The following is a 21164-nucleotide window of genomic DNA, read 5'->3' as shown; positions in this document are numbered from 1 at the left end:
AAAAAAAAAAAAAAAAAAAAAAAAAAAACAACAACAACAACAACACAACTAGAGAGATCGGCTGCGCACAAACCCACATCCACTAAACCCACCATCGGAGCACAAACCCACATCCACCAAATTAAACAAACCCACATCCCAAATCCACCAAATCAATTATAAAATTAATTACAATTTACACTAAAATCATAAATTGAATCAGACATACACCGCGGCGAGATCGGCGATGGCGAGACGGCGTGATGAGACGGCTGATGGAAGTTTTCATTCCCGACCACCGTTTCCTTCACACCAGAGTTCCTCTTCGTTGCAAAGTGGGTCAGTGATCAGTGGCAAGCCTGGGTGTGGCGAGACGGCGATGAGAGTGCCCCAAAGAGAGAGAGAGAGAGAGAGAGAGAGAGAGAGAGATGGGTTTCAGAATGCAAGACAGAAAGAGAACTGAGAGGAGGAGAGAGAAAAAAGGAATTAAATAAACCAAACAGTGTTTGGCATTGTTGTCCATACACTCTCATATTTGAGAGTGTACTGTAGCATGTCTCATTTTTGAGACATTTAGCACACCTCATGAGAGGTTGTTTTTGGTATTTGGTGTGCTAAATGTGACAAATATTTGGCATTTGACACATTTAGCACATCTAATGAGAATGCTCTTATGTAACATTTATTCATTGAACTTTTTTTGATAATCATTTTATTCATTGAACTTTATTTCAAATAAAACTATCATAGTCACAGTGTAGGAAAAAAAAAAACCAGTTTCATAGTCATAGAGCTAACCATTTAAAGCCTTGGAGATAAGTGGGCCTTGAGAGGATTCTTCATCACCATAGTGAACTCCAGCTTCTCTGACAAATCAACCTCATCACCATCAACAGCCTTCCACTCAAAATTCCAAACCAAATTGGCCACAAAATACTCCAAATGCAGTATTGCCAAACCAGAAGCAGGACAAATCCTCCTCCCCGCACCAAATGGCATCATCTTAATCTCTCTGCTTCCAGTTATATCAAACACACCACCATCACCACTCAAGAATCTCTCAGGCTTAAACTCCATAGGATCTTCCCAAACCCTCGAGTCCCACCCCATTTCTGCCACCATGAAATTCAAAGTAGCATTCTTTGGTACCAAATACCCATCCAAAACCACATCCTCAGTCACGGCATGTGGCAACACAAAATGCCCAGGTGGGTGTCTCCTTAAACCCTCCAAAACCACTGCTTTCAAATAAGGCATCTTGTTCAGATCCTCTTCTTTCACTTCCTTTTCTCCATCACCAACAACCCCTTTAATCTCCACAAAAAGCCTCTCTTGGATTTGTGGGTATTTCACCATATTCGCCATAATCCATTCCAATGCCGTGGACGTAGTATCTGTACCTCCGTTGAGAAATTCCGAGCACAAACTAACCATTTCCTCCTCAGAAAGCTTCCTCTTTTCCTCTGGCAACTCCAAGTCCAANTCACCATCATTATTTTGTCTTCTTTCACTTCGCTCTGTCTTTCTAGCCTCACTTTCCTCCTCGCTTCTATCAAAGGCCATAACACAGCATCCTGGTTCCTCCGAAGTTGAAACAACTCTTCCCAACGCTTACGAAATACAATCCTTCCAATACTGGGCCAAAAATTGAGTATACGAAACCGAGCAAAGCTCAAAAGCAAGCGACGCTGAACCTTCTTCGATTTTCTTAATCTGGGTTTCTCCGAGTTTGTCTCCGAAACACATAAGCACCAACAAACAAAACATGGAGTATTGGAAATCTTCTTTAACAACAATATGTTTCCCGGATTTAGACTGAGAATCAAGGCGGTTGAGGAGGGTCTCCAAAACCCACTTGCGCGCGTGGGAGTAAGATTTCACGCGTGAAGGGTGGAGAATCTCCGCACTCAGATTGCGACGAAAGAGTCGCCATGTGGGACCGTAAAAGCTGAGCTGATATTGTGTTGGTTGCTAGATATGACCGCGTTTGTTGGTAGAGGAGTTGGGCGGTCAGCAAAAAGGCCACCGTGTTGGACGAGAGCTTTGTGAGCGAAAGAGCGGTTGGCAACGAAGATACGCGGGCGAAAGCCTATGTAAATGGTGATGATGGGTCCATACTTGGCATGGAGTTTGCGGATGATGAGTTCGAGTTCAGATAAGGGTTTGCGGACCATAGGAAGTCGCCAATGATGGGAATGGTGTAGGGTCCAGGAGGGAGCTTATTGTTTTCAGAGACTTTGTTGTTGGTGGTGGTGAGGTTGAGGAGAGATTTGAGAAGGGCTGAGATGCAGAGAGAGATAACGATGATGAACCAGGTCTCCATGTTTGATAAGAGTGTGTGTGGCTTTTTAGCGTGGGTAAGTTTTTAAAGGAGCTAATAAATATAAAGGGGTAACCTTTTCTGAAAAGAGATGAGGACAAAAGGGTTCATCAAAAAAGAAAAAAAAAAAGAGATGTGGACAAAAGAGGAGCAAGTAAATTTGATGGATTCAGATCAGGATATTGCAATTTACGCGATCAGGATATTGCAATTTTCGCGATTGTAATTTATGGGTGAGGTTAAGGCTGCCTTTGATTGCCGTAAAATATTTTTTGAAAAATATTTATTTTTTAAAAATATTATTTTTTTAAAAAAAAATATTTTTAAGTGTTTGGTTGTATTTTAAAAATTATGTATAGAAAATATTTTAATGTGTTTGATTCTATTATGAAAATACTATTTTCCTACAAATTTTTTACATTGTCTCAGTTATTTTCTCAGCATTCAAACAAATTTTATTACAGAAAATTTCAAAATCACAGCCAAATCCCAACACCACACACCACCGAAACTCCAATTCAACCCACGGCAGCAAACTCCGGCAAACAAAAGCCACAACCCACACCACCACAACAACAAAAATCAAAATCATCCAGAAAATCAAAATTAGAGAGAGAGAGAGATCGGTTCGTGGGTTTTCGGCGAAGTTGAAGGCTTTAGGTCGCCGACTCTGGGTCGAAGATCGGTGGGTCATGGGTCAAAGGCTCTGGGCTCTGGGTTCGTGGGTCGACGACTCGTGGCAGTGGGTCGAAGGTTCGTGGCGGTGGGTCGAAGGTTCGTGGTGGTCGGTGGGTCGACGGCTCGTGGGTCACCAACGATGGGCTCTCTCTCTCTCTCTCTCTCTCTCTCTCTCTCTCTCTCTCTCTGTTTTCCGAAAAATGGGATTTGAAGGTAAAATAAAAACAGAAATCAATTTACACCCGGTCACACAGTCAGCTGAAATGCATTTCCGGAAAATTTATTTTCCAAGCGCAACCAAACACCCGAATTTACTGAATTAAAAAAATTATGAGAGAAAATGTGTGTTTGAGTTAGGATTAAAAATTAAAATTATTTTACTATTTAGCTTATTTTTGCTACTATTTAACTTATTTTTGCTACTATTTATGGGTTTTATTGCACTTTTTGGTATTATTTATGAGTTCCACTGTACTATTTCAGCTAACTTTTACCTTTATTTACAGTACTTTTAACTATAATTTTTTTAATTTTAGTAAAATAAGTCATTTCTAAACACACCCAAAGTACTGCTGAGCGTGACACTACTAAGCTAAAATTAGTGTAATTAAAAAAAAATGTGATACTTGATATTAATGTTGAGTATTTCTTTATAGTACTCGATCTTAGTGCAGTCAAGTACCCTTTTATTTTATTTTTCTACTTATTGTTTATGTTGGAATGACTTAAATAATCAAATTTAGTGGCTTGACTTTAGCCAAAAAACCATTAAATGGCTTGTATATCCATGTCAGGAAGATGCATGATATTCAAGAAGTTTGAGTCTAAATATTCTATCACACACTCCTTGTTTCACTATATGCTCCACAAATAAAAACATGTCACATGTCCATCTAATTTATTAAATGCTAAATTTATGTCTTCTATTATTTCAATTACCTAAATATGATAGGTTATTTATTTATTTATTTTAGGAAATTGAAATAATAGAAAACATAAATTTAGCATTTAATAAATTAGATAGACATGTGGCATGTTTTTATTTGTGGAGTATATAGTAGAACAGGAAATATGTAATAGAAGATTTAGACTCAAGAAGTTTCATGCGAGAAGAAATGCAAGAGCTTGCATTAAATGTTCTTCATGAATTGTCAAAGAAGATGGCCAAGAACAACACCTGGCATGCAAACCAAATTCATGCTTCTTTTCTTTAGCCATAAATGCTTGCCATTTTCTTTGATTTGACAAGTTTCTTTGACTTGCAAGAGTGAGTTCCTACGGGAGATTAAAAAAAAAAAGATACTTGACTGTACGAAACTCGAGTACTATAAAGGAATTATTGATTTTAGTAATATTGAGTGTAGGGTCTCGATTTTCAGAATAAGTCCAAAAATGAATGGGATCTCAGCCTAGTAGACCCAGTATAATCAATTTGTAGAGAGTGGGTCAAAAAACTAGGTTTTAGTGCATGGATGATCGTTAGAATGAGTTTTTATGTCGATCAAACAAAAATGAGCTAAGTTTATCAGAGGAAGTTTGTCCTCGGCATAATCCGAGGAGCTTTACTCATGTATATATGTTGGGTGACAATGGTTACAAGGGTTCTTGAGATCGTCATAATGCCTTCTCTCCCTTTTTCCAGCCCCTCTTTCTTCGGTGGGTTTATCCTCTTATATAGTCATCTTTAAATGATCTTGACCTTCCACCCGTTGATCATCCAAGTCTATACTTGAGTGTCAGTCTCATCAGGCATCCTCTCTAGTGTTCTGTGAGTTGCAGTAACCGAGGTAGCACTGTTCGGGAATCATTTCTTCATCAATACGGCCAGAACGTTTGTTGTGGGCATTTAATGCGAAAGTGACAATTTCTCCATGAATTGCTCCTCCACCATGCTCCCATGGCTAGTCCATTGTACTCGTCCTTCTTTTGGAATGTTCTGGAAGGTTGCCTTAGGTGGCGTGCTGCTCTTCCCTTCCATGATATTGGTTGATCGAGGACAAGATCGTCCTCGGCAATGTTCCTTGACAATTTGAGCATTTTTCGTTCGTCCTCGAACATTCCTTCTTCTTCGGTGTGGGCCTTGGGCTCATTATGAAATGGGCTGAAGTCGCCAAATTCTCGGGCCCCACATTAAGTATCACATTTTTTTTTTAATTACACAAATTTTAGGTCAGTAATGCCTTGCTGGCGACTCACTAAGAACTCGAGTTCAATGAACTCGAGTTCTATTTAGAACTTGATGTTGTGGAACTCGAGTACTAAAAAAGTGGTAGATTACTAAATATTTTCTAAACATTTGTCACAAATTTTTTCAAAACGTGATATTTGACTATTTTCACCCATTACACTGTATATGAAACAGTGAAAAAAACACAACCCATTATTGAATGAATTTTTTTTTAAAGGAATGTCAATTTTGTTATAAAAAGTTTACATATTTGATAATAAATGTGATTAGTAGGATAAATGTCTTAATTGTTTTGATTTTCTATTTTTGCCAACTTGGTCCCACTAAAAATCTCTTATACATAATGTATTTATAATAAATTTTATAGCCATTAAAGTTTTTTTTTTTTTTTCTTCTTCTTCTTCTTCTTCTTCTTTTAGAAGATCAACCACTGAGTTGGTCTACTTGAGTGGTAGACATAACTAAGAATAATGAAACTACGATTCTTTCTTCATCACTCAAGTAATAATTATAAAATTTGTTGCAAAAAAAATTTGTAATACTGTATTATTGTACTTTTTTCTTCTCTATTATGTTTGCATTTTTTAATGCTATAAAATAGGGACAGCAAAACATTCTCAAAAAAATAGGGACGACAAAAACTTATCCTGCATAGGTAATCTATTTCTGTCTTCAAAATATTTGTCTGTCACTTCTCTCTCGCAATGTACCCCTCCAAAAAAATATACCCTAACCCCTCTTTTCTTTTTATTTATTTATTTTTTTTTTTTTTTGCGTGTGGTTTTAGCCAAAATGGTGTTGGAAATTTGGAATTGCACTAAGGACTGACTTGCATTTTCAACTTTTGTTCCCATTCCTCCAAATATAATTTGATTTTTTTTTTGGTTATTTTCTTGGTGAATTTTATGTATATATGTCTTTTTTCTGATAAATTCTTTATATATAATTCTAATCAATACACAATTTGTTTTTAATGGTTGGTAGGAATTAATCATTACAACGTGAAACCTGTGAAGATTGTTTCTTTCAAATTGGGAAGACAGGCTTCGGCTATAGTTATTTCTGTTGGACCTTGAAATTCGATGCTCTCCAATACAAGGTTTTGAAACCCGGACCAGACTGGGCAGTCCGATCAGAAAAACTGGGAACCAGATTGAAATTCAGTTTTTTAAGCCTAGAGGAACCAGGTATCAATGAGTCGTGAGAGAACCAGATGAACCGGAGTTCAACCGGAAAAACCGGACGAACCGTAGGCCGGTTCAACCAGTCATAGAATAGGGAAAAATAAAGAAAAATGCAGTTGTCAAGATCCGAACCTGAGCTCTCACACACAGGGAAGTCTGTTTCGTACCATACTGGTCGGTACGGTCGATATTTACCGTTTTGGTACCTTGGTCGGTACAGAAACAAGGTTGTTTCATACCGGAAAATATACCAGCCCATACTGGAGGAAAAATGTTTCTTTGTCACTCTCACCTTCCACCGGCGACAATCTCTACATTCTCGACCTCAAGTCGGGGTCGTGGACTGATTTGGTTGCTGCTACTTTATCATCTTCATCTTCTTCTTCTTCTTCTTCTTCTTCTTCTCTCTCTCTCTCTCTCTCTCTCTCTCTCTCTCTCTCTCTCTCGAAACTCTCTCTCTCTCTCTCTCTCTCTCTCGCATCTTCTTCTTCTTCTTCTTCTTCTTCTTCTCTCTCTCTCTCTCTCTCTCTCTCTCTCTCTCTCTCTCTCTCGAAACTCTCTCTCTCTCTCTCTCTCTCTCTCGAAACTTTTCTTGGTTTTTCAAACCTCTCTACCTAAGAAATAGACTTTTCATATGTGAATAGTAGCATGCCTTTTGATTTGCTCAAAGCATCAGAAGATGATAGTTTGAATTTGATGTCACATTCTTTTGACACGTGGGATTGGCTTTTATTGAGTTTGGTGGGTGTTTGATTATTTAATATTTTTTTTTTTTTGGTGGTTTCCCACTTTTATATATTTATGTTGATAACTCTATTAAAAAAATATAAAAAATTATCAAAGTGATATATTGAGTTATTAAAAATATAACTTTGTATATTGTATAAAATAGTAAAAAATAGCAGTAAATTCAAAACGGTACACCGATATTGACCAGTATCTGAAATATATCATATAGTAAGCCAAACCGGTACAACCTCCAGTACGGTATTGACTTCCTTGCTCACACCTTCTAAGTAAGATTGAAGCCATGACCAACGAACCAAGACCAAGTGCTCTTCTTGGGAAGGAATATGCAATATTATTAAATTTATATTAAATTTACATGATTTATAGTTTCTAAACTTCTATGTCATCTTTCTCAACATATTAAATATTACTAAATTAACTTTTTATTTAAGAATAATACCTATGCAAATTATGAATTTATTTCAAAAGTCATTTTTAGTTAATTGAAATGATTTCTCTTAAAGGATTATTATAAAAATGTCTTTTATGCTTATTTATGTTGTACTATTTTTTATTAACCTTATAATGTACTATTTTATGTATTTTGTTTTAATTTTTAAGATATTTTTAGTAAATTTTGCTAATATTTACAAATTTAATATATTTATTTATATTTAAACAATTATTAAATTAATTATGACGTCATCACGGTTCGACTCCGGTTCAACCTCGGTTCGACCTTAAAAACCTTGAAACTCTCCTTTTTACGATTCAATGAACAGTCCGAGTTTCAAAACCTTATTCTTATACTCCCCCCATTTTGGAGGATAATTAAGAAGTTAACTATTTAAAGAAGAAGACCATAGACTGAAGTCTAGATAAGACATTGGTCCATATTGGCCTAAAGAAAGTCTAAAATATTAGCATAGAAATCTTTACTGTAATGCAGGTTGAAAAGGATATTTTTTTTCTTTGCTAAATAAACAGGATGAGATTCAAATTTCAAAGCTTTTGGTATCATAAGACATTATTATAGACTTTATTTCGAAGTTGACATTGACATTTTACCTCTAGATTGTGGAGAATATTCGCGGATCATGAAATATATATATATATATATATGACAAGGTTCAAGTTATATTTAGTGTAACTTTACTTAAATTTACACTATTTAATATTTTTTAATTTGATACAAATTTTGACAAATTTACCGTTAGATTACATTATCTTTGTATATTCTTCATACTTGCAAAAATTTTAAAATGATCAAAGATTAATAGTCATGTCATCAATTAATTTTTTAAATTCAAATTTTTATAGTTTAAAATAATGTATAAAAGATGAGTTTATAGATCAAGTGGTAAATAACATTCAATTGACATGAAAATTGACATTATTGTTAAGAACACATAAAACATGTAATTTACCAGTGAGATTTTCAAAATATGAATCCTATAACAAGTTATTGGGTGGTATAATATTACTTAAAGTTATACCAGGTGTAACTTGAACCCAATCTCTATATATATATATATATATATACTAACCTCATCACACACACTTTACCGTGCGATAAGGCTATTTCTTTGAAGACATGGACAAGTTTTCATTTTTTTTCATTGGTCTAGTGTCATAATTTTCATTTTTTTTTTTGATTAGTTTGTTTTGAAAATATGGATTAGTAGGAGAGTGTCTTATTTTAAAGGTATTTTAAGTGGAAGTGAAGATATATTTTTACTGGGTTATCTTCAAGTTTTTTTCTTGTTAAACTAAGGTTTAGAGGTATTTTTGAATCACGTAAAAGTTTAGTCCAAATAAGAGAATCTTTTTTCATACATACATACATATATATATATATATATAGACTACCAATTGTAGGTGTAGTCTTCAGCTACAACATAAAATGGACCTGTTAACCATTGAAATCCTATAGGAGATAGATGGACCTTCAAAGGATACTTCATTGTGGTAAACGAGGCAGGTACATCTTCTAATCATACTTGATGTTGATGGTGATTGGTGACAAATTAAAAGCTTAGCATGCCTAGCCAAATATCAACCACACCAATACTCCAAAGAATACGGTAAAACAAAGTTTACTCAACAAAATCAGACTTTACTCATAGCCAAATCAGAAAGTTGAACAGCCTTAGACATTTCCCGCTCATCAGAATGAAGAGCTTCAAATGACTAACAATGGTTTCCCCTTAACAATAACACCAAATCTAGTGTCATAATTTTCATTTTTTTTTTTTTTTTTGATAAGTTTGTTTTGAAAACATGGATTAGTAGGAGAGTGTCTTATTTTAAAGGTATTTTAAGTGGAAGTGAAGATATATTTTTACTGGGTTGTCTTCAAGTTTTTTTCTTGTTAAACTAAGGTTTAGAGGTATTTTTGAATCACGTAAAAGTCTAATCCAAAGAAGAGAATCTTTTTTCATACATACATACATATATATAGACTACCAATTGTAGGTGTAGTCTTCAGCTACAACATAAAATGGACCTGTTAACCATTGAAATCCAATAGGAGATAAATGGACCTTCAAAGGATACTTCATTGTGGTAAACTCTTGAGGCAGGTACATCTTCTAATCATACTTGATGTTGATGGTGATTGGTGACAAATTAAAAGCTTAGCATGCCTAGCCAAATATCAACCACACCAATACTCCAAAGAATATGGTAAAACAAAGTTTATTCAACAAAATCAGACTTTACTCATAGCCAAATCAGAAAGTTGAACAGCCTTAGACATTTCCCGCTCATCAGAATGAAGAGCTTCAAATGACTAACAATGGTTTCCCCTTAACAATAACACCAAAATTATAAATACGGTACCATTCCAACCATTTCGTTTGAACTTTGAAGTATGGTACGTCATACGTGCATGATATTGTAAGTATATAGACGGGTACATTTAGGCACATACATAAACACAAAAAGAACGGTATATGCATAGTACAGATATAACGCATTTATGTTTTAAAATTTCACAACAAAAGTATGGATACATTTTCTATATACTTTTTTGGAGATAGATACAATAATCTAACAAATTACAATCATATGGAAAATTCTAAATAATTTAATTAGAATACACTAATGTAATAAACTTGTTTAGTTGTTTGCTATTTGTGTATCAGACTATTTTAGTTTAACCTGCCTTTTAACATAACAATTCTTATTTTTATATCTTACTAACAAATTACAAATAAGTATCTATACTATTTATAAGAAGATTCTTCTTTTTTGACTGGATTTATATATGGTTCAGAAATACCCTTAAATCTTAGGTTTAAAAGAGAAAAATTTTGAGAACAACCTGGTAAAAATATATCTCCAACTCTACTTAAAATGCTTACAAAATAGAACACTTTCTTACTAATTCATATCTTCAAAAGTCAAAACAAACTTATCCAAAAATTTTTAAATTAAGGGGAATTATGACCTTAGACAAAAAAAAAAAAAAAAAAAAAAACTCATCGCACGAGCAAAGAGCATGTGATAAGGCTAGTGTGTGCGTGTGCGTGTGCTTGTATTTATATATTTTGGAGGGAACTGTAGAGGTATAAAAAATAAAACAAATATTTTTTGCAAACAAACACATATGGGTAAAAAAGAAAAATAAACTATTACTCAAGTTATTTTTAAAAACAATAATGAGAATTAGTATATTTTTTTAGAGTAAAGTTTAGCTATAAGTCTACAACCTAATTTGAAGGAATTTCCTCCAAACAAACTATGTGGTAGCATTATAGAATAACATATATCCTAGTATGAGAGTCGCATATGATCAAATTTACTCATCTAATAGATCCTGACCCATTTTCTCCCTTATCGGCACCCTCTTATGTCCAAACTCTCTCTCTCTCTCTCTCTCTCTCTCTCTCTCTCTCTCATATGCTTTTCCATAAAAACCTAAGAAAATCTTGACCTTAGCACTTCGAATTGAAGTATAAGTTCTATTCACAATCTCTGAAGAGCTATTAATTCACGATTTTGCATTAGTATTTTGATTAGGCTTATAATTTAAAAATACGAAGATCTTATTTGTTTTTTCAATTGCTTGGTTTGAAATGCAAACCAATGAAGATTGAATCTTTTGGAATTTAGAGAGTAACGTGCTTGGAGAATTAATGTGTTCTATTTTTGTGTGCAAAAATTAGAAAATGAATCTTTGATATTTGAAAAAAGAATCACTCGAGAGAAAAAAAAAAAAAAAAATAAAAAGGTGGTGCAAATTGTGGTATGTTTAGGTGAGCTTTAGGTAGGTGGTGGACCTTTGTGGATTTGGGGTCATTCTCACGGTTTTGAAAATTCAATTTGTTTGTGAATTTAGGGGTTATATATATATATATATATATTAAATCCACTTTTCTACCCATCAATGCCCTTTACTTTAATTATGCATGTAAATGCTCAAAATACTAATAGTCAAACCTTGTACACTTTGTTTATGGGGCCAAAATGGTCAAATACCACTGTTTACCAATAGATATCAATTTACCGCTGTTTTGAAAATATGTAGAGATTTATCACTTTTTAGGTACTCGAGTTTTCCATGATACTCGAATTCTTTGAAAAAATAGCCTTCAAATTTGTTAGAAATTTTTTTATGGAACTTGAGTTCATGGAGCTCGAGTACCATGGAAAAGTTGAGTTTCCTAAACTCAAGTACCCAAAAAGTGTTAGATCCTTACATATTTCCGAAACAATAGTAGATTTATATATATTTTAGTAAACAGTGCTATTATGCCATTTTGGCCTTATTTAAGGCATACGCTAATCTGCCAACTAGACATGCATATAAAACCTAAGATAGTGCTCTCGGAATGTATTGTTCACGTGATAGATGAATTATGCACTGTGTCTCTTACAATTTCAATGCTAAGTATTTTCTTTGCTTTTGCAAGGTCCTTCGTTTGAAAATTGAGACTTGTTGCTCAATTAAGTCTTCAACTTGTCCATCTTAGCGTTGCTTTTACATGCCACAAGTTGATCATTGAAATATAAAAGTGTTGATGCCCACTTTTGACAAAGGGCCAACAGCAAAAGAAATCTAACAATATGGAAAATGTAGGAAATAGAAAATAGTAAGGGAATAAGGAAGCAATCCCAACAGGCTGAAATGACAGAATTGATGGTAGCAAGCCCACAAAAATAAAAAGAGATAAAGAGGAAGTAAATGGGTCGGAAAAGCCCGAGAAATGAATTAGTAAACTCATTGAGTTAGCTTAAAGGCCAATAAATCCAAAAAGTAATAAGAGGTATGGATGTGATAATTGGGTCGAAGAAGCCCAAAGGATCTAGCAAAAAGGCCATGAGAGTAAAAGAGGTAAAGAAGAAGTAAATGGGTCGAGGAAACCCGAAAATGAAATAATGAAATGGGCTAACACAACAGAAATATTGCCAATAAAGTCAAAAGAGGTAAGGATATGGAAGCGGGCCAAGAAAACCCTGAGTAAAAGATTGATAAAAAAAAATGGGTTGACATGGTAGGAGCATCAACCTGTAAGCCCACGAGGTAACAAGAAATAAAAAGAGAGCTAAAACTATAGCAAGTGCGATGAAGTGATATGGTAGGATCAATAGCTAAGAGGCACACAGACACAAGAAAGAAAAAACATGGGCTCGGCAAGGCCTTCGCCCAAGCAACGCCTAGTCCAAGGAAAGGATAAAAGGCAAAGAACATGGGCCCAAAAGTCCACACATTCTTTACGCCACAAGAGATAAATATCACCTAATACATACAATAGAATCAAACAAACATGGAGACAATAGAAATGGTGTGAAGGCCCGAAAGAAACAAATTCAGACGAAGTGGAACATGTACAAAGTGCCAAGTGTACCCAGCTAAAACATGGAAGGTAGGTCACGGGTCAAGGTATTCAGAGGGTGTGATCTGACAATGAAGAAAAAGAGAGTGTTCACTTTGAAATTCCCGCTCAAATTTATTTGGAGAAAGATGTCCTGTTGAGATGTTCAACATATTAGAGCATTCTCATTAGCTGTTCTATAAAAAATGCCATTTTGACACATCAAAAGTCTACTTTACTATTTTACAACATCATTTTACAACATCTCATTTATCAGGTGTTCTATTTTTCAATCTCATAAATTAAAATAATATATCCATCACATTAAAATATCATTTAAAAAAAAAACTCCAAACGGTAAAATTTCTCCCTATCATTCTCATACTCATCGTCAACAACAACAACAACGGCACAAACCCACATCCACCAAACCAAACAAACCCACATCCCAAACCCACCACCGGCACAAACCCACATCCACGAACGCCACCTCAAAAAAAAAAAAAAAAAAAAAAAAAAAAACAACAACAACAACAACACAACTAGAGAGATCGGCTGCGCACAAACCCACATCCACTAAACCCACCATCGGAGCACAAACCCACATCCACCAAATTAAACAAACCCACATCCCAAATCCACCAAATCAATTATAAAATTAATTACAATTTACACTAAAATCATAAATTGAATCGGACATACACTGCGGCGAGATCGGCGATGGCGAGACGGCGTGGCGAGACGGCTGATGGAAGTTTTCATTCCCGGCCACTGTTTCCTTCACACCAGAGTTCCTCTTCGTTGCAAAATGGGTCAGTGATCAGTGGCGAGACGGTGATGAGACGATGTGGCGAGACGGCGATGAGAGTGCCCCAAAGAGAGAGAGAGAGAGAGATGGATTTCAGAATGCAAGACAGAGAGAGAATTGAGAGGAGGAGAGAGAAAAAAAGGAATTAAATAAGTCAAATAGTGTTTGGCATTGTTGGGTTTCAGAATGCAAGACAGAGAGAGAACTAAGAGGAGGAGAGAGAAAAAAGGAATTAAATAAGCCAAATAGTGTTTGACATTGTTGTCCATACGCTCTCATATTTGAGAGTGTACTGTAGCATGTCTCATATTTTTGAGACATTTAGCACACCTCATGAGAGGTTGTTTTTGGTATTTAGTGTGCTAAATGTGACAAATATTTGACATTTGACACATTTAACACACCTAATGAGAATACTCTTATGTAACTTTTATTCATTGAACTTTTTTTGATAATCATTTTATTTATTGAACTTTATTTCAAATAAAACTATCATAGTCACAGTGTAGGAAAAAAAAAAAAAACCAGTTTCATAGTCATAGAGCTAACCATTTAAAGCCTTGGAGATAAGTGGGCCTTGAGAGGATTCTTCATCACCATAGTGAACTCCAGCTTCTCTGACAAATCAACCTCATCACCATCAACAGCCTTCCACTCAAAATTCCAAACCAAATTGGCCACAAAATACTCCAAATGCAGTATTGCCAAACCAGAAGCAGGACAAATCCTCCTCCCCGCACCAAATGGCATCATCTTAATCTCTCTGCTTCCAGTTATATCAAACACACCACCATCACCACTCAAGAATCTCTCAGGCTTAAACTCCATAGGATCTTCCCAAACCCTCGAGTCCCACCCCATTTCTGCCACCATGAAATTCAAAGTAGCATTCTTTGGTACCAAATACCCATCCAAAACCACATCCTCAGTCACGGCATGTGGCAACACAAAATGCCCAGGTGGGTGTCTCCTTAAACCCTCCAAAACCACTGCTTTCAAATAAGGCNCAAAGTAGCATTCTTTGGTACCAAATTATCCATCCAAAACCACATCCTCAGTCACTGCATGTGGCAACAAAAAATGCCCAGGTGGGTGTCTCCTTAAACCCTCCAAAACCACTGCTTTCAAATAAGGCATCTTGTTCAGATCCTCTTCTTTCACTTCCTTTTCTCCATCACCAACAACCCTTTTAATCTCCACAAAAAGCCTCTCTTGGATTTGTGGGTATTTCACCAAATTCGCCATAATCCACTCCAATGCTGTGGACGTAGTATCTGTACCCGCGTTGAGAAACTCGAGCACAAACTAGCGATTTCCTTCTCTGAAAGCTTCCTCTTTTCCTCTGGTAACTCCAAGTCCAACAACGTATCCACATACGACACAGCAAACTCATCATCACCATCATTATTTTTGTCTTCATTTACTTTGCTCCGTCTTTCTAGTCTCACTTTCCTCCTAGCTTCTACCAAAGGCCTTAACACAGCATCCTGGTTTTTCCGAATTGAAACAACTCTTCCCAACGCTTACGAAATACAATCCTTCCAATACTGGGCCAAAAATTGAGTATACTAAACCGACCTAAGCTCAAAAGCAAGCGACGCTGAACCTCTTCGATTTTCTTAATCTGGGTTTCTCCGAGTTTGTCTCCGAAACACATAAGCACCAACAAACAAAACATGGAGTATTGGAAATCTTCTTTAACAACAATCTGTTTACCGGATTTAGACTGAGAATCAAGGCGGTTGAGGAGGATATCCAAACCCACTTGCGCGCGTGGGAGTAGGATTTCACACGTGAAGGGTGGAGAATCTCCGAACTGAGATTGCGACGAAAGAGTCGCCATGTGGGACCGTAATAAGCAGAGCTGATATTGTGTTGGTTACTAGATATGACCGCATCTGTTGGTGGAGGAGTTGGGCGGTCAGCAAAAACGGCACCGTTTTGGACGAGAGCTTTGTGAGCGAGAGAGCGGTCGGCAACGAAGATAGCCGGGCGAAAGCCTATGTAAATGGTGATGATGGGTCCGTACTTGGCTTGGAGTTTGCGGATGATGAGTTCTAGTTCAGAGAAGGGTTTGCGGAGCCATAGGAAGTTGCCAATGATGGGAATGGTGTAGGGTCCAGGAGGGAGCTTATTGTTTTCAGAGACTTTGTTGTTGGTGGTGGTGAGGTTGAGGAGAGATTTGAGAAGGGCTGAGATGTAGAGAGAGATAACGATGATGAACCAGGTCTCCATGTTTGATAAGTGTGTTTGTGGCTCTTTAGCGTGGGTAAGTGTTAAAATGAGCTAATAAATATAATGGGGATACAGTCGCGACTTCAGGAATTTAATCCAGGGTGTTTCTATTTCACTTTGAAAAAATTTTAGGTCATTTCGGTCTATTTCGGGTGGTTTGGGACATTTCGATAAATACCGGCCGAAATTCAAAATTTGGCCAGCATGAAGTTTGTGCTTAAAAAAGAAAAAAAAATTATTAAAACCAAAACAAATTTGCATTCTGTACACCGAAAAACCTCAAAAGGAAAATAAATGAAAAGAAATGAAATGAACAAAGGTATCTAAAAAGTTACCATGACTTTTGAGTTGAGTTGTGGTGTGTCTTTGTGTTAGAACCTCTTTCCCTCTCTCTTGTGTGTGTGTGTGTTTGTTTCTCAAAATAAAATAATAATAATAAACTATAAGTTCATTTGAAATATTAATAAAATTATTAATTATTGTTGTATAGTTATTTCATAAATTTGTTTGTCTTTTATAAACTATAATTTATTGTATTGTTGTTTCATTAATTATTAAATTATTAATTATTGTTTAGCCTAACATAATTTAATTTGTTTGTCTTTTATAATGCATTAGTTAATTGAATTATTAATTATTAGTGTTTATTTGCTTCATTAATTTTTTTTACTAACTACTAGTAGTCTAAAAAAAATATTTTATATACCACCACACACTTTTAGTGTGATGGTCACTTTACAAGTATAAATGCTTGTGGGGTGTGGAGGGAAAAGATCGGAGTTCAAGTCTCCATGAGAAAACTCTACATACATATACACTTAGATTAGGTTAGAGTAAAATTCTATCTTATATATAAAAAAAAAAAAAAAATTCTATATAAATTAATATATCTAATTACATTTCAAAATTTGACCTCTTTTATTCAAATTATTTTAAGCTAATTTCACAACTCAATAAAAAAAATTAAAAGCATAATAAGCCTTCTACATAGAACTGGTCAAAAAGGAAAAGAATAGAATTCTATAAACGATTTTCAAAGAAAATAAAAACAAAAAAAAAAAAAAAAAGAAAATCAAAAAAAAGAAAAAAAAAAAAAAAAAAAAAANCAGGTCTCCATGTTTGATAAGCGTGTTGTGGCTTTTAGTCTTGTGGGGAGTGTCAAAATGAGCTAATAAATATAAAGGGATAACCTTACTGAAAAGAGATGAGGACAAAAGAGGGTAAGAAAATTCGATTGTTATCATTTTTGAGAGAGAAAAAGATAGAAAGGAGGACAATTATTGAAGGAGAAAAACTCAAAATCTGTCTTCTTTTCTTTTTTTTTTTTTCTTTTTTTTTTTTTATAATTTTTTTAAAGCTGAAAACGTGAATTACGCACAAGCTCGTTATGGGAAAATCTCTTTCACACACCGTGTAACAGCGTTTTCTATAAACTGAAAAAGTGAGTCATTACACAGTATGTGAAACAGTGAAAAAAACACAAGCCATTATTGAATAAAAAATTATTAAAGGAATGTCAATTTTGTTATAAAAAGTTTACATATTTGATATATAAAATGTGATTGGTAGGATAAATGTCTTAATTGTTTTGGTTTCTATTTTAAAGCTAGGCATATTAAAATTGTTTTGATTTTCTATTTTTGCTCCTTTGCCCTACTAAAATCCCTTATACATAATGTTTTATAATAAATTTTATAACTGTTAAGTTTTTTTTTCTTTTAGAAGATCAACCGTTGAGTTTGTCTACTTGAGTGGTAGACATAACTAAGAATAATGAAACCACAATTCTTTCTTCATCACTCAAGCAATAATTATAAAATTAGTAGTGAAAAAAATTTGATGCAGCGTTATTGTACTTTTTTCTTCTCTATTATTTCTACATTTTTTAATGCTATAAAACAGGAACAGCAAAACATTTTCAAAAAAATAGGGACGGCAAAAACTTATCCTACATAGGTAGTCTATGTCTATCTTCAAAATATTGTGTTTCACTTCTCTCTCACAATGTACCCCACCAAAAAAATGCGCCCTACCCTTTTTTTTTTTTTTTTTTTTTTTTTTTTTTTTTTTTTTGTTGTTGTTGTGGTTTTAGCAAAAATGGTGTTGGAATTGCACTAAGGACTAAAATCACAACTTATAGTACCTGCTTTTTCAACTTTTGTTCCCATTCCTCCAAATATAATTTGATTTTTTTTGTTATTTTCTTGGTGAATTTTTTGTATGTATGTCTTTTTTGTGATAAATTTTGTATATATAATTCTAATCAATACACAATTTGTTTTTAATGGTTGGTAGGAATTAATCATTACAACATGAAACCTGTGAAGGTTGTTTCTTTCAAATTGGGAAGACAGGCTTCAATCATAGTTATTTATGTCGGACCTTGAAATTTGATGCTCTCCTTTACTCCTCCCATTTTGGAGGATAATTAAGAACTTAACTATTTGAGGAAGAAGACCATAAACTGAAGTCTAGATAAGACATCGGTCCATATTGGCCAAAAGAAGACCATAAGGGGAAAGCATGGCCCCATGAAAGAACAGCTTCACAGGTGGTAGCAAATGAATGAAGCAATCAAACACTCCCAAACGTAAAATAATAGTAAAAATTTCACTTCTGAAGTTTTGAGGAAGAAGACCATAAACTGAAGTCTAGATAAGAAAGATATGGAAATTCTTCACTGGTGTAAAATTTTCTACCTCATTAATGCTGTAACTCATAGTCATGTTATTATTGTTCCCTAGAAATTAATAATTAAATCATTAATTATTCTTATAAAAATAAATAAATAAATAAATAATAGCATTTACTCTATGCTCTCCATCATCATCTTCATCTTCATCTTCTCTTCCTCTTTCAAAAAATAAGGGAATAATAAACGAGGTAGTAATCAGCATTAATGGATTCACTTTTTTTTTTTACAGTTAAATCTACTTAAATCTAATAGTGTAGAAAAAGTGTAACTTTTTATAGTTACACTAAGTGTAATTTAAATTCAATATATATATATATATGTATAAGATAAGTTCAAATTACACCTGATATAACTTTAAAGAATTATACATTTTTTAAACAATTGGATTTAAATTAATCATACAAGTTAAATAAAAACCCTTCACTATTACAAATATTTTTATTATAATCTCACTAATTACTCTCGTTTATTTCCTTCTAAACCTATCTCTAAACCCAACAAACCTATCTCTACTCTTTGGTTGCCTTTACTTCACCAAATCCCTGTGTTACAGGAAAATCCAGCATAGCCCCGTGTAATTCCAGCACCATTTTGACTAAAATTACCAAAAAAGTATGATACAACTTTGGCGGCATTCCCATCAAAAAATATAACATAGCTTTGATATATAACTTAATCTATATATGCTTGTGGTCTATACATTCCAGAAGTTCATCATCAAGGATAATAATGTTTCAAATTCTTGTATACTTTATTTTCATTTGAAAAAAGCATTAAGGCATCACTGCCATCTTGCCAAATGACGCAACGATTAGGACTAGCATTTTTGGGTTTTTGTTGTTGTTGCTAAAAGATATGCAGAGGCCAACAGGGCATAAACAAATACAAGACCATCTCCTTTATTGTCATTGAACTTATGGTCTGTTTGAATAGAGGGAGAAGGTGAAAGAGTGGAGGGCGTAGAGTAAAGTAGAGTTAATTAAAAATAAGTAAATTTTGTGCTAAATCTAAAAATAAGCTAATTTTGTATTTGACGGAAATGACTAGAAGGGATCGAAAAATGTTGGAATTTTGAGTGAAATCAAACAAGGTATATACCGGCTTAGTCATCAGTATGGAATATTCTTTTTTGAGAAACCAGTATGGAATATTCTAATAGTTTAATCAGAACAAGAATTGATAACTTCTTAGCTAAAGTAGGAAGTATAGCTAGACGTGCTAAAATCTAATACGTGTCCTTGTCCAACATAAACCCGCCTTGGAGACTTGGACACACGTGTTTGTGTGTGTTAGATGGAGAACATATACATACATATATGAATCTGGTGCAATTCCGTGCAATATCGAGGTCACTTTTAATTTTAATCCTTGAACTAAAAATTATTTTAATTTTTAAAAGTTTTACTTTTTATCCTCAACAATTGCACACTCTCTCTTAATAAATAATAAATCAAAAAACCTTATAAAAAAATAAATTTAATAAATCAAAGCAACTTAGATGGACACCATTGAAAGCTCATCAGACCAATCACTCAAAAGAGTCATATCAGCGTTACTTACAGCAACATCTTACCTCTTAGACCAATCACTCAATTGTTCACTCTCTCTCTCTACATATATATATATATATATACACTATTCTCATAACACACACTTTGCTGCAGCGGCGACTCCAGGAATTTAATCCAGGGTGTTCCTATTCCACTTTGAAAAAATTTCAGGTCATTTCGGTCTATTTCGGGTGTTTTGGGACATTTCGATAAATACCGGCCGAAATTCAAAATTTGGCCAGCATGAAGTTTGTGCTTAAAAAAGAAAAAAAAAATTATTAAAACTAAAACAAATTTGCATTCTGTACACCGAAAAACCTCAAAAGAAAAATAAATGAAAAGAAATGAAATGAACAAAGGTATCTAAAAAGTTACCATGACTTTTGAGTTGAGTTGTGGTGTGTCTTTGTGTTAGAACCCCTTTCCCTCTCCCTTGTGTGTGTGTGTGTTTGTTTCTCAAAAAAAAAAAAAAATAATAAACTATAAGTTCATTTGAAATATTAATAAAATTATTAATTATTGTTGTATAGTTATTTCATAAATTTGTTTGTCTTTTATAAACTATAATTTGTTGTATTGTTGTTTCATTAATTATTAAATTATTAATTATTGTTTAGCCTAACATAATTTAATTTGTTTGTCTTTTATAATGCATTAGTTAATTGAATTATTAATTATTAGTGTTTATTTGCTTCATTAATTTTTTTTACTAACTACTAGTAGTCTAAAAAAAATATTTTATATACCACCGCACACTTTTAGTGTGATGGTCACTTTACAAGTATAAATGCTTGTGGGGTGTGGAGGGAAAAGACCGGAGTTCAAGTCTCCATGAGAAAACTCTACATACATATACACTTAGATTAGGTTAGAGTAAAATTCTATCTTATATATATATATAAAAAAAAATCTATATGAATTAATATATCTAATTACATTTCAAAATTTGACCTCTTTTATTCAAATTATTTTTAAGCAT

The 21164-nt window shown here is 34.1% G+C and overlaps 1 protein-coding gene and 1 pseudogene across 1 annotated transcript; both read right to left on the bottom strand.

Moving 5' to 3' along the window:
* Positions 1-674: 674 nt before the first annotated feature.
* Positions 675-2384, bottom strand: LOC112025697 (cytochrome P450 89A2). Its single transcript, XM_024058374.2, is given in 5 exon segments — positions 675-1475; positions 1478-1676; positions 1678-1925; positions 1928-2149; positions 2152-2384. Coding segments are annotated over 5 exon segments (1515 nt in total). The 5' UTR covers positions 2303-2384; the 3' UTR covers positions 675-780.
* An 11831-nt stretch (positions 2385-14215) lies between these two features.
* LOC136065091 (cytochrome P450 89A2-like) lies at positions 14216-15983 on the bottom strand (annotated as a pseudogene).
* Positions 15984-21164: the final 5181 nt, after the last annotated feature.

Source organism: Quercus suber, unplaced genomic scaffold (genome assembly GCF_002906115.3).
Source record: "Quercus suber isolate HL8 unplaced genomic scaffold, Cork oak 2.0 scaffold_846, whole genome shotgun sequence".
In the NCBI taxonomy this organism is placed as follows: Eukaryota; Viridiplantae; Streptophyta; class Magnoliopsida; order Fagales; family Fagaceae; genus Quercus; species Quercus suber.
This window is presented reverse-complemented; position numbering and strand designations above follow the sequence as displayed.